This window comes from Dasypus novemcinctus, chromosome 7 (genome assembly GCF_030445035.2).
Source record: "Dasypus novemcinctus isolate mDasNov1 chromosome 7, mDasNov1.1.hap2, whole genome shotgun sequence".
In the NCBI taxonomy this organism is placed as follows: Eukaryota; Metazoa; Chordata; class Mammalia; order Cingulata; family Dasypodidae; genus Dasypus; species Dasypus novemcinctus.
In genome coordinates this window covers 43,673,467-43,700,157 of record NC_080679.1, presented here as the reverse complement: position 1 = coordinate 43,700,157, position 26,691 = coordinate 43,673,467, and the positions used below count along the sequence as shown (strand labels likewise).

At 36.7% G+C, this 26,691-nt stretch overlaps 1 protein-coding gene across 2 annotated transcripts in view; it reads right to left on the bottom strand.

The window, feature by feature from the left end:
- Window positions 1–26,691, bottom strand: part of C2CD6 (C2 calcium dependent domain containing 6) — a 259,407-nt gene that overhangs the window by 204,165 nt on the left and 28,551 nt on the right. For both annotated transcript variants that reach the window (XM_058300370.2, XM_058300371.1), the window contains exons 2-4: window positions 18,639–18,725; window positions 15,820–15,871; window positions 14,282–14,427 (exon numbers count right to left, since the gene is read on the bottom strand). In XM_058300370.2, coding sequence (XP_058156353.1) covers window positions 14,282–14,427; window positions 15,820–15,871; window positions 18,639–18,725 — 285 coding nt within the window. The remainder of the gene's footprint in view (window positions 1–14,281; window positions 14,428–15,819; window positions 15,872–18,638; window positions 18,726–26,691) is intronic.

The following is a 26,691-nucleotide window of genomic DNA, read 5'->3' as shown; positions in this document are numbered from 1 at the left end:
AAAATAGACAAATTTCTAGAAATGCACAAAAAACTTTCACTGACACTACAAGAAATACAAGAACTTAACAAATCAATCATCAAAAATCTTCCAACGAAGTAAAATCCAAGACAGGATGGCTTCACCAGGGAAATCTACCAAGCATTTCGAAAAGAATTAATACCAATCCCATTTAAATTCTTCCAAAAAATTTTAAGAGGAGGTAAAATTATTCAACATATTTTATGAAGCCAACATCATAATACCAAAGCCAGATAAAGATACCACCAGAAAATAACAGATCATTTTCTCTAATGAACAGAGATGCAAAAATTCTCAACAAAATACCTGCAATAGAATCCAACAGCATATCAAAAGACTTATACATCACGACCAAGTGGGATTTATTCCTAGCATGCAAGGCTAATTCAACATAATGAAATCAATCAACGTAATACACCATATTAATAAATTGAAGGAAAAATACCACATGATTATTATTATTGATGCAGAAAAGGAATTCCACAAAATCCAGCCTCCTTTCTTGATAAAAACACTTCAAAAGACAGGAATAGAAAGAAGTTTCCTCAATATGATAAAGGACATATATGAAAAACCCACAGTCAGCATCGTACTCAATGGGGAAAGGTTGAAAGCTATACCTCTAAGATTGAGAACAAGACAAGGATGTCCATTGATATTCAATATTGTGCTAGAAATTCTAGCTAGAGTAATTAGACAAGAAAAAAAATAAAAGGCATCAAAATAAGAAAAGAGGAAGTAAAACTCTCACTGCTCACAGATAACATAATCCTATATTTAGAAAATTCTGAAATGTCTACCACAAAGCTACTTGAGCAAATAAACATGTTCAGCAAAGTGGCAGGATATAAGATAAACGTGCAAAAATCAGTAATGATTTTGTACACTAGTATTGAACAACCTGAGGAGTAAATCAGGAAAAAAAAATTCCATTTACAATAACAGCAAAAAGACTTAAATATCTAGGAATCAATTTAACCAAAGAAGTACAATACCTATATGCAGAAAACTAAAAAAACAATGCTTTTAAAAAAAATCAAAGAAGACCTAAACAAATGGAAAGACATTACATGTTCATGAATTAGGACTAAATATCATGAAGATGTCAATCCTACCAAACCAATTTATAGATTCAATGCAATACCAATCAAAAGTCCAACAGTCTGCTTTATGGAAATAGGAAAGCCAATTACCAATTTTATTTGAAAGAGAAATAGCACCTGATTACCCAAAAGCATTCTAAAAAGGAAGAGCACTGTGGAAGGACTTTCACTGCCTAACCTTGAAACATACTACAAAGCTACAGTGGTCAAAACAGCATGGGACTGGCATAAAGGTAGAAACATAGATCAGTGGCAAAGAATTGAGAGTCCAGAAATAAAGCCTCACCTCTAAGGCCAACTGGCTTTTGACAAGCCTACCAAGTCCTCATTACTGGGATAGAACAGTTTCTTCAACAAATGGTACTGGGAGAATTGGGTACCTATAACCAAAAGAATGAAAGAGGACCTCCTATCTCATTCCCTGTACAAGAAACAACTCAAAATGGATCAAAGACCTAAATATAAAAGCCAGGACCATAATGAAATTACCAAAAGAAAATGTAGGAAAACATCTTCAAGATATTGAGGTAGGTAGTGGTTCCTTGGATCTTATAGACAAAGCACAAAAAACAAAGAAAAATAGATAAATGGGACCTCCTCAAAATTAAAAATACTTTTGCACCTCAAAGAACTTTATCAACAGGGTGAAAATGCAACCAACTCAATGTGAGAAAATATTTGGCAACACATATCTGATAGTGGTTTAATATCCATGATATATAAAGAGATGCTATAACTCAACTATAAAAACACAAATGACCTGATAAAAAAATGCACAAAAGATTTGAATAGACATTTGTCCAAAGAAGAAATATAAATGCGAAAAAGCACGTGAAAAAATGTTCAGTATCCCTAGCAATTAGGGAAATGCAAATCAAAGCTACAATTAGATATCAACTCACACTATTAGAAGGACCACTATTAAAAAGACAGAAAATGTGGGAGAGAATGTGGAGAATGTTGGAGAGAATGTGGAGAGATGGGAATGTGGAGAGATGAGAATGCTTATCCCTGTTGGTAGGAATGTACAATGGTACAACCACTGTGGAGGACTGTTTGGCAGTTCCTAAGGAAGCTGAATATAGATTTGCCACATGACCTGGCAATACCACTACTAGATATATACCCAGAAGAAATGAGAATAGTGACACAAAGGACATCTGTACAGTGATGTTCAATTATTCACAATTGCTAAAAGAGGAAAACAACCCAGGTGTCCATCAACTGATGAATGGATAAACTAATTGTGATGCATACACATATGATGGAATATTATGCAACTGTAAAAATAAATGAGGTTGTGAAGCCTATGGCAACATGGACGAAAATAGAGGACATTATGTTGAGTGAAGGAAGCCAGACACAAAAGGACAAATACTGTATGATTATGCTATTCTGAACTAAATATGCTGCATAAAATCATGGAGTTATTACAATTTAGTTCACCAAAAAATAGAATGAGGTTAGAGAATGGAAAGCTGAGGGTTAATCTGTGCAGAATTGGTACAAACGTTGTTTGTTAATCTTGGGAAATGAATACAAAAGGTGAAAGAGCAAAATAGTGGTGCTATTATACGATAATGACAGTGGTTGAAAGGGAAAGACTAAGGTCATGCATGCTACTAGAAGGAAAACTAAAAAATGTAACATGGGACTGTTACATATGAAATATGAATATGGGTAATATTGCATATATAAGACTGTTTATCTTTGAAACTGAACAAATGTATGTTAATGTTACAAGATTTTAATATCAGGCAAAAATACAACCAAACCAAACTATGAACAGTAGTATATAGTAATATATTAATAATATTCCAGTAAGAGTAAAAAAAAAGGAAATATACTAAGAAAAGGAAACTAAACACAAGGTACTACATTTTGCTTTACTCCATCCATACAAAATATAAATGTAAATAAAGTAGAAAAACAGAAACAGAATAGCATCTATGTACAACAAAGAAAGCATAGAGAGATTGAGAGTTATGAGTTTTTGCTTGCTTTCTCTTTATTATTATTATTGGAATAATAATTTCTAATAATTATTGAATTGATGAATGCATAACTATGCGGTTATACCAAATACCATTCATCATACACTTTGGATGAACTGTGTACTTTATTAACATTTATCAGTAAAATTGGTTTGTTTAAAAAGAATCTCTTTAATATCATTAGCTGATAAAAGAAACTAGTTTATTAAAATAATAAATCCCAGAGTTAACATTTTAAGATATTAAAATGTACACTGTAGGGAAACGGACTTTGGCCCAGTGGTTAGGGCGTCCGTCTACCACATGGGAGGCCCTCGGTTCAAGCCCCGGGCCTCCTTGACCCGTGTGGAGCTGGCCCGTGCACAGCGCTGATGCGCGCAAGGAGTGCTGCGCCATGCAGGGTGTCCCCCGCGTAGGGGAGCCCCACGTGCAAGGAGTGCACCCATAAGGAGAGCCGCCCAGCGCGAAGGAGGGAGCAGCCTGCCAAGGAATGGTGCCGCCCACACTTCCAGTGCCGCTGACGACAACAGAAGCGGACAAAGAAACAAGAAACAAGACGCAGCAAAAAGACACAGAAAACAGACAACCGGGGGAGGGGAGGGGAATTAAATAAATAAAAAGAAATAAATCTTTAAAAAAAAATAAAATAAAATAAAATGTACACTGTAAAACATAATAGTAAAAGCTGAACAAAGAAAGATGAAATGATGGTCCATCCAAAGGGAGAGGATAAAAGTCCAGAAAACATTAAAAAAGAAGACAGGGGAGCAGATGTGGCTCAAGCAGTTGGGTGCCCACCTCCCACACAAGAGGTCCCAGGTTCGGTTTCCAGTGCCTTCTAAAGTAGACAAACAAACAATGAGCAGACAACTAGAAGATCTGAGAGCAAAACAAAAACAAAAACAAAAACAATGAGCAGACAACAAGCAGACAATGAGCAAAAACAAAAAACTAAGCAGATGTGGCTCAAGCAGTTGAACACCCATTTCCCACATGGGAGGTCCCAGGTTCAGTTCCTGGTGAGTGAACAAACAGAAAATGAGCAAAAACAATGAACAAACAGATGATGGAGCTATCTTGGGGGGCGGGGGGAGACAGACTATGGACATACCAGACAAAGACATTTTAAAAAAGAGCTTCAATATATTCAATGAAATGCAGAAAAGTACAAGAACTAAAGGACATCAGGAAAACAATGAATGAACAATAGCACAGTCTCAATAAAGTGATAGAAATTTTATAAAGAACCCAAACAAAACTACTGGAATGAAGACCACAATAAATGAAATGAGAATTTTCCAAAATGGTTTTCACAGCACATTGGAGCAATCAGAAGGAAGAATCAGCAAACTGAAAGGCAAAACAATTGAAACGAGCCAGGTTAAGGAGAAAGAAAAAAGAATTCTAAGAAGTGAAAATAGCTTGAAACCTATGTAACATCATCAAGCATGCCAATGTATATATGCATAATAGGAGTCCCAGAAGGATAAGAAAGAGAAAAAGGGGCAGAAGAAATATTCAAAGAAATAATGACAGAAAGCTTCCCAAACTTAGCAAAAGACATGAATGTGGAAATCCCAGAAGCCCAGAGAAGAGTAAACAGGAAGAAATCCATACTGAGCAAACTGTTGCCTACAAAGGACTAGAAGAGAGTTCTGAAAGCTCAAGAAAAAAGCAACATGTTTATAAACAAGGGAATCCCAATTAGATAGAGTGTCAAGTTCTCATCAGAAACCATAGAGGCAAGAAGGTTGAAATACAAGTGCTTGCAGAAAACAATTGACAAAAAGAATTTCATACCTGGTAAGACTTTCTTTCAAAAATGAGGGAGAGGGACAGATGTGGCTCAAGTGGTTGAGCACATGCCTCCCACATGGGAGGCCCCAGATTCGGTTCCTGATGCCTCCTGAAAAAAACAAAAACAAGCAACAAGCAAAACAAACTAAAAAACCAACTCAGGGGAGCCCAAGTGGCTCAGTGGTTGAGCACCAGCTTCCCTCATACAAGGTCCTGGGTTCATTACCTGGCCCCCCGTACCTAAAAAAAAGGGGGGGGGGATCAAGGCATTCCCAGGTAAACAAATGTTGGGAAAGGTCATCACCAACAGACCTGCCTATAACCAATGCTAAAAGGAGTTCTTCAGGTTGAAAAAAAGGACACTGTATAGTGGATCAAAGCAGCATAAAGAAATAAAGATTGCCAGTAAAAGTAAACATTTGGGTAATTATAAAGGTCAGTACTATAGTAGAGTATTATTTTGGTATGCAATGCTACTCCTTACTTCCTACAGGTGCTAAAATGCAAATACATATAAAGTAATGATATAGTTATGATTTCAGGCAATGTACAAATATATTATCGGTAAAACATACAAAAAAGGTGAGAGTATGGAGGGGAATAGGAATATGTATATGCTATTGAAGTCAAGTTGGTATCAAACCAAATGATTGCTATATATTTAAGATGCAAAATTTTAACCACAAGGAAATATATGAAAAATATATCCAAATATAAATGATAAGGAATTCAATATGGTACAACACAAAAAATATACAAGTAGGTATTAATAGAAGAATTGAGGGACAAAAAAGACTAACAAAATGGCAGGAGAAAGTTTGGCATTAGCAGAAATGATTTTAACATTAGTGGATTAAACTCTCCTGTTAAAAGACAAAGGTTGGTAGAATGGTTAAAAAACATGACCCAACATACGCTGTCTGCAAGAGATTCACCTTAAATTCAAAGACATAAGTAGGCTGAAAGTTCAAGGATGGAAAAATATATATTATGCAAATAATAATACAAAGAGAGCTGGTCTAATGATACTAATACCAGATAAAATTGACTTTAAGTCAAAAAACAGTTTCAAGGCAACAAAGAAGATGTAATATATATAAATATATATGATCTAACAGCAGAACCTAAAATACGTAAAGCAAATAGTGATACATTTGAAGGGAGAAATTCACAGTTCTACATTAATAGTAGGAAACTTTAATACTGCAATTTCAATAGTGGATAGAACATCTAGACAAAAGACCAATAAGGAAACACAAGACTTGAACAATTCTCTAAACCAATCAGACCAAACAGATATATATATAGAACAAATCACCTTACAAGAACAGAATACACACTCCTCTAGAGTGCACATGGATCATTCTCCAGGAAAGACCATCTCTTAGGTCACAAAAAAAGTCTCAATAAATTCAAAAATATAGAATCATACAATGTGTCTTTTCTGACTACAGTGAAATGAAACTAAAAATCAACAATGGGGGTGGGAATGGAAAATTCACAAATATTTGGAAATTTAAAAACCTACTTTTAAACAACCAGTGTGTTACAGAGGGAAACACAAGGGAAATTAGGGAATACAGCATAACAAAATTTATAGGATCAGGAGCGGATGTGGTTTAAGCAGTTGAGTACCCACCTCCCACATGGGAGGTCCCAGGTTTAGTTCCTGGTGCCTCCTAAAGAAAACAAACAATGAGCAAAAGCAAGAAGCAGACCACAAGCAAAAACAACATGCAGATGACAAACAAACAATGAGCAGACAATAAGCAAAAACAAACAAGCAGTTGAGTGCCCACCTCCCACATGGGAGGTCCTGGGTTCAGTTCCCATTACCTCCTAAAGAGAAACAAAATAGGGAAGTGGATGTGGCTCAAGCAATTGGGCTTCTCTCTACCATATTGGAGGACCTGGGTTCGATTCCCGGGGCATCTTAGAAAAGGCGCACCTACGCAGCAAGCCAAGCCCACGCGGCATACAATGCAGCAAGATGATGACACAACAAAAAAGAGATGCAGGGGAGAGTAAGGCAAGACACAACAGAAACCAAGAACTGAGGTGGCACAAGTGAAGGGGAACCTCCCTCCCACATTGGAAGTCCCCAGGATCAAATTCCAGTGAAGCCTAAAGGAAAAAATGAGAAGAGAAGACAAAAAAAGAAACAAACACAGAAGATCACACAGAGAATGGACACAGACAGCAATACAGCAGGGTGGGGGTGGAGGGGAAGGGGGAAAAAACTGCTAGAAAAAGAAAACAGACAACGAGCAAAAACAACAAGCAGACAATGAGCAAAAAAAATTTACAGAATGCTGCAAAGGCAGTGCTGAGAGGGAAATTTATAGGTCTAAGTGCTTACATTTAAAAAGGAGAAAGAGGGGAGTGGATGTAGATCAAGTGATTGAATGCCTAGTTTTCATGTATGAGGTCCAGGGTTCAAGTCCCAGTACCTCTAAAAACAAAAAAGAAAGATTTCAATTGAGCAACCTAACCTCAACAGCAGAACTAAAAAACTAAGCCCACATAAACCCACAGTGAACAGAAGGAAAGAAATAGCACAGATTAGAGCAAAGATAAATGAAACAGAACAAAAAACAATAGAGAGAATCAACAAAACCATATTTTGTTCTTTGAAAAGATGAATCAAATTGACAAATTTTTATCTAGACTGATGAAGGAAAAAAGAGAGGACACAAATAACTAAAATCAGAAATGGAAAGGAGGCCATTACTACAGACCCTGCTGAAATGAAAAAGAGTACAAGGGAAGTGGACTTGGCCCAATGGATAGGGCATCCGCCTACCGCATGGGAGGGCTGCGGTTCAAACCCTAGGCCTCCTTGACCCATGTGCAGCTGGCCCATGCACAGTGCTGACGCGTGCAAGGAGTGCCCTGCCATGCAGTGGTGTCCCCTGCATAGGGGTGCCCCATGCACAAGGAGTGCACCCCATAAGGAAAGCCACCCAGTGCGAAAGAAAGTGCAGCTGCCTGAGAATGGTGCCGCCCACACAGATTGCTGACACAACAAGATGACGCAATAAAGAAACGGATTCCCGGTGCCGCTGATAAGGATAAAAGCAGTCACAGAAGAACACATAGCAAATGGACACAGAGAGCAGACAACTGGGGGCAGGGAAGGGGAGAGAAATAAAAAAAGAAAAAGAGTATAAGAGCATGCTATGAACAAGTATGCACCAACACATTAGATAACCTAGATGAAATGGACAAATTCTTAGAAACAAAGAGACTACCTACATTGAATCAAGAAAATAGAAGATCTCAAAAAACAAATAACTAGCAAAGAGTTTGAATTACTTATCAGAAACCTCCCAACAAAGAAAATCCCAGGAACAGATGGTGTCACATGCAGATTTTACCAAACATTCCCAGGAGATTTTTCACCAGTTTTACTCAAACACTTCCAAAAACTTGAAAGGGAGGAAACACTACCTAATTCATTCTCCCAGGCCAACATCATCCTCTTAACAAAGCCAGATAAGATACTGTATTAGTCAGCCAAAGGAGTGCTGATGCAAAATACCAGAAATTGGTTGGTTTTTAAAAAGGATATTTATTTGGGTAGGAGCTTACAGATATCAGGCCATAAAGCATAAGTTACTTCCCTCACCAAAGTCTATTTTCAAGTGTTGGAGCAAGATGGCTGCCAACATCTGCAAGGGTTCAGGCTTCCTGGGTTCCTCTGGGCTCAGCTCTTGTTTTTTCCACAAAGTCAGCTGTAGACCATCAGGCAAACGGCTCTGTCTTTCTCCCTGGGGCTCCAGCTTCAGCATCAAACTCCAACATCAAAACTCCTAATTCTGTCCTTTGCCATGCCTTTTCTCTTTACATCCCCACCCACCAAAGGGTGGGGACTCAACACCCTACTGGCACAAGGGGTTTACATAATTATTTAATCAAGTAAACCTATGAATCCAATATAATCTAATATGCCCTGATGAAAAGATCAGTTTACAAACATAATCCAATATTTCTTTTTGGAATTCATCAATAATATCAAACTGCTACAGATACCACACACACAAAAGAAAATTACAGAACAATATTTCTTATAAAGCTAGATTCAAAAATACTAAACAAAATTAGCAAGTCAAGTCCAACAGCTCATTAAAAGAATGTACACCATGATCAACTGGATTTATCCCAGGTATGTAAGTGTGGTTCAACATAAGAAAATCAATTAACATACTACACCACACTAACAAAATGAAGAGAAGAAACCACATGTTCATCTCAATGACATAGAAAAAAGCATTTGAGAAAATACAGGATCCTTTCTTGATAAAAACACTTAGAAAACTGGGAATAGAAGGAAATGTCTTCAACATAATAAATGGCATATATGAAAAACCCACAGCTAACATCACACTTAATAGTGAAAGACTGAAAACTTTCCCTCTAAGATAAGAAGCAAGACAACCATATACACTGTCAATACTGTTATTCAACATTGTGCTAGAAATTCTTGCCCAAGCAATGAGGCAAGAAAAAGAAATAAAAGTCATCCAATTTGCAAAGGAAGAAGTAAAACTATCCCTATTTGCAGATGACATGACCCTATATCTACAACATTTCTCTTAGAGATAAATGAATTCAGAAAGCAGCAGGGTACCAGATCAACACCCAAAAATCAGCTGTATTTATAAACACAAGCAATGAACAACGGGAAGAAGAAATCAGGAAAACATTCAATTTAAAATAGCAGCTAAAGCAAAGGCCCTGTACACAGAAAACTAAGAAACTTTACTAAAATAAATTATAGAATACCTAAATAAATGAAAGGACATTCCATGTTCATGGATTAGAAGACTAAATACAGTTAAGATGTCAATTCTACTCAAAGCAATTAAGGGATTCATTTAAGAGCAATGAAAATTCCAACACCTTTGCAGAAATGGAAAAGTCAATCATCAAATTTATGTGGAAAGTAAGGGACTCTGAATAATCAAAGCCATCTTGAAAAAGAACAAAGTTGAAGGATCCACACTTCCTGATTGAAAACTTATTGTGAAGCCGCTAGTAATCAAAACACCATGGTACTGGCACAAGGACAGACATATAGATCAATGAAATTGAACTGAGAGCTCAGAAATAAAAATGAGAAGCATTTATGGCCTGCTGATTTTTGACAAGGGACAAAGACCAACTGGCAAAGAATAATCTCTTCAATAAATGGTGCTGGAAAAACTGGATCTCCATTTATAAAAGGATGAAGGTGGACCCCAATCTTACACCTTATCTAGAATTGGTCAAAGACCTAAATATAAGTTAAAAACTATAAAACTCCTAAAAGAAAACACAGTGATGAATCTTCAAGACCTCATGGTAAGCAATGGTTTCTTAGTCTTTTCACCCTAAGCACAATCAACAAAAGAAAAAAATAGATAAATGGGATCTTATCAAAATTAATTTTTATTGCATCAAAGCACATTATAAAAGTAAAATAATGGGAGAAAAATTTTGGGAAGTGCATGTCCAATAATGGTTTAATATCCAGAATATGTAAAGAAATCCTTCAACTCTACCACAAAAAGGCAAACAACCCAATTAAAAATGAGCATAAGACTTAAATAGATATTTCTCCAAAGATATAAAAAGGTCAAAAAGCACATGAAAAGATTTCAACATCATTATCCAATATGAAATGCAAATCAAAACCACAATGAGATACACTCATAAGAATGGCTACTATTAATTTTAAAAATATTTAAAGACCAGAAAATTTCTATGTTGGAGAGCTGGTGGTAATGTAAAATGATACACAGCTACTATGGAAAAGTTTGGTGGTTCCTCAGAAAGTTAAGTTTAGAATTACCATATGATCCAGCAAGCTCACTTCAAGAACAGCCATAAGAACTGAAAGAAGGGACTTGAACAGATATTTGCACACTATTGTTCATAGTCACATTATTCACAATTGTTAAAAGATGGAGGCAACCCAAGTGTGCATCAACCGATGAACTGATAAATAAATGTGATATAGACATACAATGGAAAATTATTCAGACATAAAAATATGACATTCTAATGCTTGCAACAACATGAAGACAGCATGTTGAGTGAGTAAGCCAGACACAATAAGACAAATATTATATGATCTCACTGATATTTAATAATTAGAATAAGCAAATTCATAGAATCAGAATCTAGAATATTGGTTACCAGGGGCCAAGGGTGGGGATAAGGAATAAGGAGTTAAGAGTTAAATGTACAGTTTCTATTCGGAATGATGGAAGGTAATGGATGGTGGTGATGGTAGCATAACATTGTGAAAGTCATTTACAGCACTGAAATATTTATCTAAATATGGTTAAAAGGGGAAATGTTAGGCTGTATATTTGGTATTAGAATATTGTATTTTTAAAAATCCGTATAATTGCACAACACTAAACATGAACCCTAAGTTAAACCATGGACGATAGTTAAGAGTACAATTACAAAAATTTGCTTTCATCAATTGTAACTAATGTACCATATCAATGGAAGGTGTTAATAATAGAGTGGTGTCTTTGTTTGCAAAGAACTGCCAATGCAAAGTACCTGAAATGAGTTGGATTTTATAATGGGAAGTTTATTAAGGGTAAAAGTTGAGGCCTTGAAATGTCCAAATCAAAGCACCTTTAGAAATGCTTTCTCACGAAAGTCAGCTTACTGGGGATCCTGGGGTCCTGCCACATAACGAAGATGGCAGCCAATCTCTGCCTTCCCCTCCAGAATCTATCAGCTCCCAGAGCTGAACTGTGAGCAGCCAAGCATATGGCTTGTCTCTTTCCAGGCCTCCTCTCTAGTTTCAGCTGCTCTGCCTTCTTCCCGAGTTCAGCTGTGAGCTATCAGGCATATGGCTCATCTCTTTAGGCTTAAGCTGCTCCGTGGGCCCAGCCTCTTGGGAGCTACATGCTCAAGTCCTCTCTCACATAACAGTATCAGAAATGGCAGTTTCCTTTCTCTGTGTCTCTTCTGTGTCTCCATTTATATAAGGAGGGCAGAAACCCAACCTGTGTCACATCTTCACACCTCAATGACATAGCCCAATCAAAAGGGCCCCACACCCACAGCAATGGATTAACTCAAAAACATAAACTTTATCTTTTGGGGATTCATAAAACTGTCACAGGTGGTATACAGGAATTGTGTATTTTATGCGAGATTTTTCTGTAAACTTACAACTCTAATTTAAAAGAGTTTTATCAAACATATAAGCCACAACAATTTTTTTCTCAAAACTAATGGTGGCATTTTAAATTTTTAGACAGGCTTAATGTGGCAATGAAAAGTTGAAAATACAAAGTTGTGTCTAGTTAACTAGAAACAAATCTATAGATCAAATATACGGTTTTGAAAGCAAAACAGTTGAAAGGAAAATTCAGAAGTACTGAGAAATGAAGATAAGTCAATCTGTTCAGAAGTTTTCTTTTCTTTTTTAAAAGTTTATTTATTTATTTATTTCCCCCTTCCCCTCCTCCCGCCCTGCTGTTTTTGCTGTCTGTGTTGTCTTCTCTCCTCATTTTCATTTCTCTAGGATTCACCAGGATTCGATCCTGGAAACCTCTGATGGGGAGAGAGGGTCCCTGTCAGTTGCACCACTTCAGTTTCTGGTTTCTGCTGTGCTTCACCTTGACTCTCCCCTTGTCTCTCTTCTGATGCATCATCATCTTGCTGCATGACTCAAACTTGCGTGGGGCACTGGCTCACCATGCAGGCACACTTTCTCTTCTTTTTCACCAGGAGACCCCAGGGATCAAACCCAAGTCCTCCCATATGGTAGGCGGAAGCTCTATCACTTGAGAAACATCCGCTTCCCCAATAGTTTTCTTTTGGCATCTTTCCCTCACTGTCTTTTATCCTGTTGCCTTCTACCTTAGGATAGACTCTCCTCTTCAGAACTAAATAAGGGGAAGCAGACTTGGCTCAACGGATAGAGCATCCGCCTACCACATGGGAGGTCCGCGGTTCAAACCCAGGACCTCCTTGACCTGTGTGGAACTGGCACATGCACAGTGCTGATGCACACAGGGAGTGCCCTGCCACGCAGGCGTGTCCCCCACATAGGGGAGCCCCACATGCAGGGAATGCACCCCATAAGGAGAACCACCCAGCACAAAAGAAAGTCCAACCTGCCCAGGAGTGGTGCAACACACACGGAGAGCTGATGCGGCAGGATGGGGCAACAAAAGGAGACACAGATTCTTGTGCTGCTGACAGGAATTCAGGCAGACACAGGGGAAAGCACAGCAAATGAACACAGGAAGTGGACAACTGGGGGTGGGGAGGGCAAGGGGAGAGAAATAAATAAAAATAAATTAATTAATCTTTAAAAAAACTAAATAAGTCAGCAACAATTTCAAAATTTTTTTCAGCAGTAATCTCTCTTGATCTGAGACTACTCTGAAAAATACTTTTGAATTTCTCCTTAATGATCAATATAATATGCTATTACATTGGTAAAATAAATGTCCTTGTATACAAGAAACGTTAGGGAAACGGACTTTGGCCTAGTGGTTAGGGCATCCGTCTACCACATGGGAGGTCCACGGTTCTAGCCTCAGGCCTCCTTGACCCGTGTGCAGCTGGCCCATGCGCAGTGCTGATGCGCGCAAGGAGTGCCGTGCCACACAGGGGTGTCCCCCGCGTAGGGGAACCCCACGCGCAAGGAGTGCACCCCGTAAGGAGAGCTGCCCAGCGCGAAGGAGGGAGCAGCCTGCCCAGGAATGGCGCCACCCACACTTCCCGTGCCGCTGACGACAACAGAAGTGGACAAAGAAACAAGACGCAGCAAAAAGACACAGAAAACAGACAACCAGGGGAGGGGAGGGGAGAGGAGGGGAATTAAATAAATAAAAATAAATAATAAATAAATCTTTAAAAACAAAAACAAAAACAAGAAATGTTAACCAGTCACATGCTGCAATTCCTCCATGCTATATTATAATGCATACATGTGTGTATTATGAAAATATGTACCCATGTACATACAGGTGTGAGTGTGTGTATATGGTACATATATGTATATATGTATGTGTACATACATAGAGAGTGAGAGGGAGAGAGAGAGAAGAGGAGGAGGAGGAAAGGGTGAGGAGATGAAAAAAAATAAAGGATGGCAGAGGGAAGATGGGAGGGAAGAGCAAGATAGAGAAAAATACACTCAAGACCACAGATAATAACATTTCAAGGAAGAAGTCCACCAAGATTATGCATTTTATAGTGAGCTGTTTATAAAAAGAATTAGGATACTGTAAAATACCAAATTAAAATGTTTTGCTTTTGTTTTTTTCCTATTCACTTAAGGAAAAATAAAACTACCATAGAATATTTGATACACTCTTTAAAAGAAAACTTTAACATTACCTGTACAGAAAAATACTTCACTTCATTAAACTTAATTATAGCGTTCTTTTCACTGTTTCTGGATGGCAAGCTATGCATTTTTGTACATTTCACAACATTGTTTACAGTGATGCGAATGAACAAATTATTGTAATGCTGTAAAAAGACTGAATTTAGAATTATATTTAGGAAAGAAGTTTTATTATAATTGAACAACTATAGATTGTAAAATTAATCCATTAAACAATTCAGGTCAAAACCTAAGAATAAATCATATAGGTATAGTAGGAAATTGTAGTGCATATTAAACAATAGCAAAAGTATTTTAAAATAGTATAGTTGCCTGTCACTCACAGACACAATGTAAGTTAAAGAAGAAGGCTGATTCTTCCTTAGATACAGTACCTATTTTTATTCCCATATTGCCATCATAATTCCATTCCAAATTTTTCTACATATTAAATTTTAAGGTGACTAAGCATTTGCAATATATAGTCAAAAAATTTTTTCTATGTATAATTATGGTGAAATTTTAGAAATCCAATATATATTTGAGAATAACTTATTTTCAATTTTAAGACAGAATTTAAAGTAAAGTGTTCTACTCTCTAACTTCATTATATACTTCACTTATACTATATTGGTCTATATTATTATCTTTCATAGCACTCCATGCATTAAAACAATTTTTTTCATGATATAAATAATTGAATTCAATAACTCTATGTAGAATTTTCAATAGTTCTCTTTTTATAGAAAAAAAACCCAAGTCTCCAAAATGAAACTGGATTTATGCCATGATAAATCTAATATAAGCATTCAGTTTATTTAAAGGCATCAACAGAACATAAACCCTTTTTTAAAATTTCAGGGGAAGCACACCAATTACTTATAAATAAATTAGTATTATCATCAAGAAGATATTTATTTATATATCTATGGTAATTGAGGTGAATTACAACTTGCTTAAAGTCTTTTGTCAGTCCCTACATAGAAGAGTGGATTTTATTTCCTCTGCCCTTCAATCTAGACAACCCCATGACTACTTTAACCAATAGAATGCAATGAAAGTGACCAGGGCCAGGACTAGGATGAGGCAAGAGAAGCACTCGCATTCAGAGGTATATTTAATGGGATTAAAAACTTAAGTCAATAAAATAAATGATATTCTAATGTAGTATTTTCTTAAAAATAAAAATTATTGCCAAAAAAAACCTACCAAAAAACATGATGAAAGGCCCTGAGACAACACAGAAATAGAGAAAGTGCCAATCATTCCAGCATCCCAGCTGAGTCCAGCCTGCCAGGCTTCCCTGCCAAAGCACCAGACATATGAATGAACCATTTTAGACATTCCAGCCAAGTTAAGCTGCCAGCTGACCACAGCCCCAGCTGTGATATTGTGGAGTAGAAGAATCACCTAGTCAATGCACAGACGGTGATTGATAATAAAATGGAAATGTTTTAAGCCACTATAGTTGGAGTGGTTTGTAATGCAGCAATAACTGAAACAGTGATATATGACCATATTATGGTTCTCAAATCAAAAGAAAGGATACTCTTAGGTGTAAAATGTCTGCAGTTCTTTACATGAATAGCCAGGCAGCCAACCTATAACAATTAAAATGAAAACATAGAAAGTGAATGCATTTAAAAATTAATGTTTCTTCATTTTACTATACAGAAAACTATATTTTAATAAAATAAAGCCTCACTTTTATGCTGTTTTTTTCTTATTAGCCATAATGTTTCTCATTAGAAATATGTAATGCATGGAAGACATCATAAAGCAGAAGCAGAAGAAGAAAAATAGTTTGTTCAAAGTAAAACTAAAATGAATAAAAACACAAAACAAAAGAATGGTTCATAATTAACTTAAACCCAGTCACGACTCTTTGAATTGTTTTTCTTTTATATTACTTGAGAATTGATCAAATGTAGCATCCTGCGTATAATAAGAAATATGTTTTGTTTCAAATAAGCTTTTCTATCCTATATCGTAAAACCACTTTATTCACTCAACAATCATTCATTGAACTACAATATGTCAGGGGCTTTCTTCTATAAAAGCTTCTAAATTGTACCATGTGTTTAACCACAAAACTAAATACAAAATGAATGCAGGAACACTTAAAACACTAATATGCAGTATTAGTGTATATATGAAGCCATGTTTAGCCTTAAAAATGAAGTAAAAATGTCAATATTATATTAAACACTGTGAAGCAAAGTTAATGGCCCAATAGTATTATAAAATGTAATGTAATGTAACCAATTTTGGAGACTTATTTTTTAAACAATGTTAGTGTAAAAAGCAGAAAAGAGGTTAGCATTCAATATTTAATTAAAAGACTACTATATTGAATGATAAAATCCTGAAGAAGAAAATACTGTTGTCTCTTAGGGAACCCTTAGTATGAACAGTAATGTTAAAGAAAAGGTTCTAAGTTTTCAAATTCAAAGAGGGTGGTATATATTACTTAACAAAAAAATTGGCATGATTTTAAATGATACTGCCATAAGTGATACCATGAATCACTGTTTATTTCTTAAAATTGAGTGTATTCATAAAGAAGATAAAACAGGGAAGTATAGCTTCCATACTGTCTGCTTCTACAATTTTGTATTACATAATCCTGTAAATTAACGTTCTGCCACAAAACATTGACTAATTATAGGACCACCTACCAAGAATCTCAGCACGAAGTCATGGGAAACTATCCTAACTTTTCTTAAATTTCAAAAGTTCTTAATATTTTAAAATAATAGATACACATTACAGAAAAGACAGCAGATTTCTATTGAAGTATTTTAAAAAGATGTAATGCTCAAAATATGATGATGACCATCACAGATTGCAGATAGCAAATATTACCACGGATTCTGAGATCCATCTGTAATACAAATCAATGATCATGTCAACTTTTTCACCCTCAAACATGAATTTAAACATGCATTTAAAACAGGAATGTATGGGAAATGAACTTGGCCCAGTGGTTAGGGCGTCCGTCTACCACATGGGAGGTCCGCGGTTCAAACCCCAGGCCTCCTTGACCCATGTGGAACTGGCCCATGTGCAGTGCTGATGCGTGCAAGGAGTGCCCTGCCACGCAGGTGTGTCCCTGCGTAGGGGAGCCCCACACGCATGGAGTGCGCCCCGTAAGGAGAGCTGCCCAGCGTGAAAGTGCAGCCTGCCCAGGAATGGCGCTGCCCACACTTCCTGTGCTGCTGACGGCAACATAAGCGGACAAAGGAACAAGACGCAGCAAACAGATACAGAGAACAGACAACTGGGGGAGGGGGGAATTAAATAAATAAATCTTAAAAAAAAAAAAGAAATCTTTAAAAATTAAAATAAAACAGGAAAGTAACCAAAAAGCTATTCATCCCATAACTACTTTATGTTCCCAATTTTATGACATAGCTTTTATACATTTTTTTTCTGAAAATGAGACATGACTATCAGAAATAATTGTGATGTAGTTAGCAGTGATGTAGTCTACACGTGAACAATCTTGCCAAATCTCTCAGAGTAAACCACAGAACTTTCAAAGAAAAAGTGCAGCTATCCCTCACATGTCAAATATCTCCCTGTCAAAAACTTCCACTAACTTTTAATAGAAGCTCTTTAGTATCTAGCAATATATAATACAGTTAAGAAAATGCAAACTATTATGTTAGAAAATATAGCTGAGATAAGAATATTCTTTGAAATTTCAAGTCTAAAGAAATGCAGAAGTCATATTCAAGTGCACGGATTACAGAAATTAGCATGTCAACATAATGTCATGAATATTACTTATAGCCAAGTCATTTCAAAGAATCTCTTCTAAGTTTAGATTCAGACAATGAATACTTATAGTCCAACTACGATTATGATTCAGAGAAGAAGGTAATATATATAAAATGAATCAACTCATACCATAGTCATTTTGTTTCTGGGGCTTTTGGATGGAGGAGGGGTAGAAATCAATTTTCAAACTATAGCCCAAAGGTTCCTAAATATGACAATGACTACAATCATCTAAAGAGCTCAGTAAAAATATTGATTCTCAGGCCCCACTCCCAGAGTTTCTAATTTAGCAGGTCTTATTAATCTTATTTCTTAAAAAAATCAGTATTTCTAAAAAGTAATCCAGATTATTCTAAGTTTGGAAATCTCTAGTACAAAAAACATTATTTCTATGAATCATGATGTTTTACATAATTGCAGTGATTATTAGAATGTTTCTCCGAGTCTTAAAAATGAAAAATTAATGACTATGTTATCAGAAAGGACCATTTTTACACATTCTTTTTGATTACCAAATAATAAGCAACTTTTCATATGAGATAAGAAATAATGTATTCAGGTTTGTTAAGGACCAGTCATACATACCACATCCCCAAATGGCACCAAATTTGGTATATCAGGTGTTACATTCAGTTCTTTACTCTCAGACCCTTTAAGAGTTTTTCCCAGCATCTACAATGTAAATAAAATAAGTCTTTAGAAGGAAAAGAAGAACATAACTAGATACAAGATTAATTCAATTCAACAAATATTTTATGAATATCTAGTATTACATCCCATTCTAGGCAGTGGGATATTAATATGACAAAAATAAATCATCCCTATTTTCAATAAGCTAATAGTGAAAACAAAAAATACACAATTAAATATAAAATCATTAAGGGAAGCATGAGAACAAAGTACAAAGTAATATGAACATTGAGTTCTTCAGTATGTTAAGAGATTCAACATACAGTGGGATATGTTTAAAAGTTTATAAGGTGAGAGTTCCAATTGGTCCTAGTATGGGAGCTACATTAAATTCAAATATCTCCTCAAAACAAAATCCATAATCAACAAAGAGTACAAACAAAACCACACATAGCCTTTGCCCCCAACATTACTAAGAGAGGGAATATCACAAACTTCAAATTTCCTATAAGGAGAGAAAATTTTTTTTTTAATTCCAAAAGATCTATTACTGGAACTCCTGTCACCATTGCAAATCTATGGGAACAGACAGCAAGGCAAGAGGTCTTAAAGAGACTCTGTGAAAATAGAGAGAAGCAGAAAACATAAGGAAGCATAGAAAATCACCCAGAGAAAAAGAAAGTTCAACATTAAGTGCAAAAATTCTGAACAAGGTCTGGGACTTGGTAGCTCACAGAATGGCTATAGAAAAGGGACTTGAAAATGAGAAGGATAAGAGGTAGCTGCCTGAGAGAAACACTCCTCTAGAGTAAGGGACAAAGAGAAGTGCCCCTTACATACAGGGCAATGAAAGGGAAAAAAGATATAAGAAAAGAAAATTAAGGATGCTAGAGAAACAAAAGAGAACTACAAGTAATATCCACCTCTTTCCCTCCCTCCTACCAAGTACAATTTCATCCATGTAAAGAAACTGCACTTAAAAACAGAAAAGAAGAGGATAACGTTAAACTGGAAATCCTATCCAAGAAACGACTAAAAATAAGGAAAATCAAACAAACTCCATTTAAAGCTATCATATTTTTTAAAAATTAAAAAAAGGAAAAAATGTCAGCTGATAAAAATTCCTACACATACAGAGAACAACCAAAAATCAGCAGAAAACTATGAAACTACACCTCAAACTAAATTTAAATATCTGTAAAGATGAATTTGGAAACATATATAAAAACTAAATAAATTCAGCAATTATAACTTACAGAAATGGACCAAAGAAAGGAAAAGAGTATTGATCAACTCAAGAAAGAAATTTAAAAAGACAAAACCATCTCAGAAATAAATACTAAAGGTAGAGCAGATTCAAATGAAAACTTAATAAAGGGCATTGAAAAAGGCAGGAAACCAATGAGGAGAATGAAAATGAGATAAAGAAAAATATATAAGTATCAGAGGAAAGGGAAAGAAATTCTTGACAAAGTAAAGCAAAACAATGGAAGAGAACTAATGTGTGTGTGTTTATCTATCTATCTATCTATCTATCTATCTATCTATCTATCTATCTATCTATCTATCTATCTATCTATCCTTTTGTGTGTGTGTGTGTGTGTGTGTGTGAGATTCCGGGATTTGAACCTAGGACCTCATGCATGGGAAGCAGGTGCTTAACCACTGAGCATCTGCTCCCCAAGTCCAATACACCAAGTACCTGAGTTTATATTGATCTTGTTTAGCTAAGATACTATATGGGGGGAGGGGGGAGCTTCAACAGGGGTTGTTATTTGGTTATCTTTGTATCTTTGTAGTTGTTCGAGTGTCATATTCTAGTATACATCTGAATTATAAATGCCAGCCTGATTCATGAAGAAAATGATGGAGGCTATCACTCCTGCATACTTTATGTCTTTAAGGGTGGCACCAATTTTTGCAATTTCTTTTTGGAATGCAACATTGTTTCTGAATAAATATTTGGACAAAGTAGAAGAGCTTCAGTTTCAGAGGTTTCCATTTTGCCTTTCTGAGTCTGACAGCTTTTACACCACAGATCAAGAAATCATGGGCGGCAGACTTGGCCCAGTGGTTAGGGCGTCCGTCCACCACATGGGAGGTCCGCGGTTCAAGCCCCAGGCCTCCTTGACCCGTGTGCAGCTGGCCCATGAGCAGTGCTGATGGGCGCAAGGAGTGCCCTGCCACCCAGGGGTGTCCCCCGCGTAGGGGAGCCTCACGCGCAAGGAGTGCACCCGGTAAGGAGAGCCGCCCAGCGCGAAGGAGGGAGCAGCCTGCCCAGGAATGGCGCCGCCCACACTTCCCGTGCCGCTGACGACAACAGAAGCGGACAAAGAAACAAGACCGCAGCAAATAGACACAGAGAACAGACAACTGGGGGAGGGGGGGAATTAAATAAATAAATAAATCTTAAAAAAAGAAAAAATTCTTAAAAAAAAATAAAAAAATAATAATAATAAAAAAGAAATCAATATGGGAATTCTGCCAAATACCAAGTATGTCCATTCCAAATCATACATTTGGGATATGGGGAAATGATCATCAAATGGGTGTGTGAACCTACTCTGAGCCAGACCTGGGCCAGGACTCCATTTATCAGTTGGTCCCACAAGTCTCCACTATAACAGAAATGCCATTATGATACTTTGGGCTCCCAGATATTAATGTCAATTCTGAAACTGCAGTTCCCAAAATGTTTGGGTATTCCCATATCCCCAAAGTACAATTACCAAGTAAATGGCCATGGGTCCCCTTGGGCAAGGTGCCATGGTGTTTGTCAGGTCCTTCTGTCCAGTTATCTGGCCTCTCTTTGAAATTTTGGGTTGCAGTTCAGAAACTGGGCAAGGTTTGTGACTTTTTATTGGAGGTACTGCCCTCACCTTTCTAAACATCCATTATTGATTTCTTTTTGTTTTACAAAATGGGCGAATATCCTTGTTGACTGCCCATTACTATTGTCTCTAAGGATGTTGTGTTTTATAAATCAGCCCATAGCATGTATTCCACTTATTATATTAATTACACCTCCCCATGACTTCAATTATTTTTTTCAGTATTTTACTGAAATCCTCACTGACATCCTAGAGCTCGGTTTCATAGTGGCCTCTCCTATTTCCCACCCTGACATACAGAGGAAATTACCACTGAACTTCTCAGTGATGCTGATGCCCTACTCACCAGTGCATGCCTTACTGGTTTGGTAAACAAAGTGGCCTCTGATTCTTCCCAAGAAGTATAGTGATTGGCTGAGTTTTCCAAACAATATTTTCACTCTAGTATGTTCACGTCTCTGAGGTTTTTTTTTATCATTCTTTCAACATCTGCTATTTCACTTTTCTTACATCATTTCCTTCAAACTCTGAAAAGCTTGCTTGGCAGTATGTTAGCACCATCTCCCAGGGTCCTTGCTAGGGTGTTAAATCTTATATAACAGGAAAATGTTCCCATATCAATAAACTCTATCTTGTCTGAAGTTTATTCAGCACCCTCAAGATCTGGTCCCATACATACTATCCTGATTCTTGAGAGTACATATGACTAGGTACTACAACTCCTTTGATATAATATCCTCTTTCTCCCAGATGACCCAGCACATCCTGGGCTGGATTTTCTTGTGACAACTCTAGTTATTGGTTGGTGGTCAGAAGAAAAGATGGGGGGGTAGATCTTCAAGGAATGAAGGGAGGTACATGTTGTCTTACAAGTTAAAGGTCTTTATATCATCTTCAAGAACACTAACTGGACTTCCAGGAAAATGATATCAAAGTAGCCTAGTATTACATGTTGCCGAAGAGTTACCTCCTGAGGGCCTCCTTGTTGCTCAAATGTGGCCTCTCTCTAAGCCAAACTCAGCATGTAAACTGATCTTTTCCTCTGGGCATATTAGGTTATATTGGATTCAGAGGTTTACTTGATTAAGTAATCAGGTAAACCTCTTGTGCCTGTAGGGCGTTGAGATAAAAGGCAGATAAAAGGCTTGGCAAAGGACAGAGTTGGGGGTTTTTGATATTGGAGTTCTGATATTGGAGTTTGATGCTGAAGAATTAAGCTGGAGCCCCAGGAAGAGAGGAACCCTGAACCCAGAGAGAAGCAAGACCCTGGAAGGGAGGAACCCAGGAAGCCTGAACCCTCACAGGCATCGGCAGCCATCTTGCTCCAACACGTGAAGATAGACTTTGGTGAGGGAAGTAACTTATGCTTTATTACAAGGTATTTTAATGTATATTTCTAAAGTATAGTACAAATATAAGACTTCTTTCATGAACTGTAACAAATGTACATCAGAAAAATTGCCAGAGAAATGGGAGAGTGTGAAGCTCTTATACCTGAAAACTAAGAAATCAGTTGCCCTTCCAATCTTTTCTTCATTTAAGAGCAGTTGGGATGATGCTAAAGGAATAAGCCTTCCTGGTCAGAAGAAAAAAGAGGCAAAGAAAAAATAAAAATAAAAGTAAAAAAAGAAGCAAAAAAGCTCAAATTAAAAAAAGAGAAGAAGAGAAATACAAGATGCTAGGAAAAGAGAAAGCCAAGCCCTTTCTAAAGAGCAGGCACCTGCTGAAGCCAGTGGCACTCCAGTGAAAGGCTGTGGCCTCCCAACAGAGGACACCACAGGGTCTGAGAAGCAGGAGCGAGGCAAAGTGAAAGCCCCATTTAAAGTGGAAGACAGATCTGAGGATGAGATTCCACTACTGGTACCAATGGACAAAACACCTGCTAAAGAAACGATGCAAAAACATGCCAAAGTAAAGAAATCTTCCAGAAGAAGCCTTGGTCCCAACACACAAATGGGGAAGAAGAGAAAGGCCCCTTCAGCTAGCTTCAAAGACCCCTGGAGCTGCAGAGGCGGAGACTCCAGGTAAAGACCCAGGAAAGAAGCCAAGAATCAAAGAGGAGACAGAGGAAGAAATCAACTCCTCACTTGGGAAAAAAGGCCTTAGACAGACTCCAAAAAAGCCAGAGGCCAAGTCCTTTGCCACTCCAAGAAAATCTGCCAGAAAAGCTCCCCAGACTCCCAAGCACAAGTCCCAGAAAGCCTGAAATCAGCAACTTGCCCAGTGGGAAACATCAGGGCTGCCTGAAGAGCTTTTTAAAAACACCCAGTCTTGGCCCCTGTTGAATCTGCCTCCAGCGGAAAGGCCTGGGCTTAAAATGTTCCTAAATTCCCCCAGGTAATTCTGATGTAAGTCCCTAAATCTAGGAGCCTGTGGTTTGGTGTAAAATCTTATTTTTTAATTTGTGTGTTTGCTAATATCATGGAAAACTATTAATAATAGGGTGGTAAATGGGAAAAATACACCCAAAGCAAACTGGATTGTAGTTAACAGTAATATTTTAATATTCCTTCTTCAATTGTAACAAAGGTACCACACCAATGCTAAGTGTCAACAATAGGAGGGGTAAATGGGAATGTTGTATTTTTTTACATGATTTTCACATAAATATACAACTTCTCTAATTTTAAAAAAATTATAGTTAGTAGTAATGTTTTGATAATGCTCTTGCATAGTTTGTAACAAATGTTTCCCAAAAACGCAAGTTGTGGGTAGTGGGGTGATACATGGAACCTCTGTATGATGTTAGGTATTATATTTTGTAAATTCACACTTTTACTATACACTTATTGTTTATGTATATTAATGTATGAATGTTATACTTTAATAAAATAAAAAATGTGAAAAAATTAATTACAATAATTTTAAAAAACATTGGGCTAAGTGAAAGAGACCAGGTACAAAGTACTATATCTGGTATGATGCCATTTATATAAAATGTAAATATAAATAAATGTATGAAGACAGAATTAGACTGGTTATGTAGGGCTGGAAGGCTAGAGGAATTGACAGGTGACTACAAAGGTTTTTCTTTTTGAAATAATGAAAATGTTCTAAAACTGATTGTGGTGATCAATGCACACAGTGATTATACTGCAAGCCACTGATTTGAACACTTTGGTTGACTGTATGGTATGTGACTATATCTCAATAAAACTGCTTTAAAAAAAGGAAACTGAAGAGAAGGAAAGGAGAGGGAGAAAGAGAGGGCAAAGGAGAGTAAGAAAAAACAGTCCATTAAAAATCTAATCTGAAAAGGAGTATTGTATTTATCCCAACCTTTGCTGAGCTTGAATCAACATGGCCTCATACACAAGCATTATCTTCCCAGGAATCTTTGTTGATATGTATTTTCCAAGAATTACTTGTTCAACTTTTAAAGTATATAACAAAGCCTCAGTTATAATGGAAAAAATAGTTTTACTATATTTAACAAATTTAATTATATTTTTAAAATTCGTTTTACATCTCTTTGATCATTTTGTTATTATTACATATATATGACTATATTTGAAATTTAAGGCAACTGAGTGAAAATTACTGTACTGGCAAAGAAATATCCAACTGTGGTATATTAAAATGTGTGTTTAATGTGGAATCTCTCATGCTTTCTAATGTTTTGGTAACTTTTATTTGGAAGTCTATCTTGACTTAGGGGAAAAAAATCTCCTTTAGAACACTACTGCTCAATACATCTTTTAACAGCCTGGCAAAAATACTGGTACCTGCCCCCCCCCACCCCCACCCTGCTTCATTTACTACCTTTTTGCTCTCCCTTGCTCAGCTGAGCGGCATTCTCATCAATGGCAGCAACATCAGCAAAGTAACTTTTTTGCCAAAATTCTATTTAGAACATTGAGCAAAGAATACAGTCTAAACAACTAGTCTCATAAAGCCTCTGATACTACCTAGAATTTTTCCTGAACCTCCAGAGAATTTTTATTTCATTTAATTCCACTATGCCTTTCATCTCTATCACCAATGACTCCACCTTGAATAGATGTTCCTCATGGTATCTAAAGTCTGTATATTCATTCATGCATTGTTCTGCACTTCTTCCCAATGACTCTTTTTGACCCACTCCCCTCCATTCTACACTTTTCTTTGAAATCCCACTAGCTCATATACTTAACCATTTCCTACAATACTCTTTCTTCCTAGCCTTAACTGAAACTTCACTAACCTTTCATTAATTTTTTTCACATTTTCAGATATGCTACCACAAATTTACAGGTATTCCTGGCCCTGTGCTGATTTCAACATTGACGTGTCCCTGTTCTCAAGAAGTTCATAGTCTTGTATTGAAGACAGACAGGTGGGAAAAAATTACAATTTCACTATAATAAAAGCAACTGCCAAGGAAAGAGAATTTTGCCTTTATGCTTTCCCCCAACTGAGCTCTTCACATGGGAAGAAGCATAACAGGTATGACTGGTCAGACCTTCCATTCACTGTGCAAATTACAGGTACATGAAATTACTAAACTTGGGAATAATTTGTTCTGACCCCATGAAGCAAGGTCACCTACAGCAGGGCCCAGAGATTTTCCTTCAGAGTAGTGACCTTTGATGCAGGGAAAGGGAGAAAATATTAGAAGTATTAGAATTTATAATTATTCTTTAACAAATAAGAAAATACATTATACTAATATAAACTGACAGTGTCATCCTTAGTCTGTTCATATGCCAGATGTTAAGTATCATCCTTAGTCTGTATGCATAGGTAAATATCCTGAGGGAAAAGTCTAAATTCTACACTCAGAGGGGTTCATATCACTGCCCTCATGCTTTGTCTGCTTTCAGAGTACTACATTTGCCAGTTAAGTGGATCTACTTTAGTAGTAGAATATTTACTCTGCTTTACAAACAGATGGGGAATTAACATGTTAAAAATCCCATGCCAAAGCATTTTTTAAAAGATGGCAAGCACAAAGATGTATCATGCATTTTGAATTTACAAAATACAAGTGTTCCAAATTTGCTAACCTTTTTAATAATGACGAATGGATGTCACTCATATGTAAACTAGCAGACATTTGAAATACATATTAATCTGTTCTCCCAGGGTAAGGTGACATTTTAACAATGAGTGTGTGAAAATACCTATCTTTTAAAAAGTTTTTTAATTAGAGAAATTATAGGCTTATAGAAAAATCATGTAAAAACATACAGCTTTCC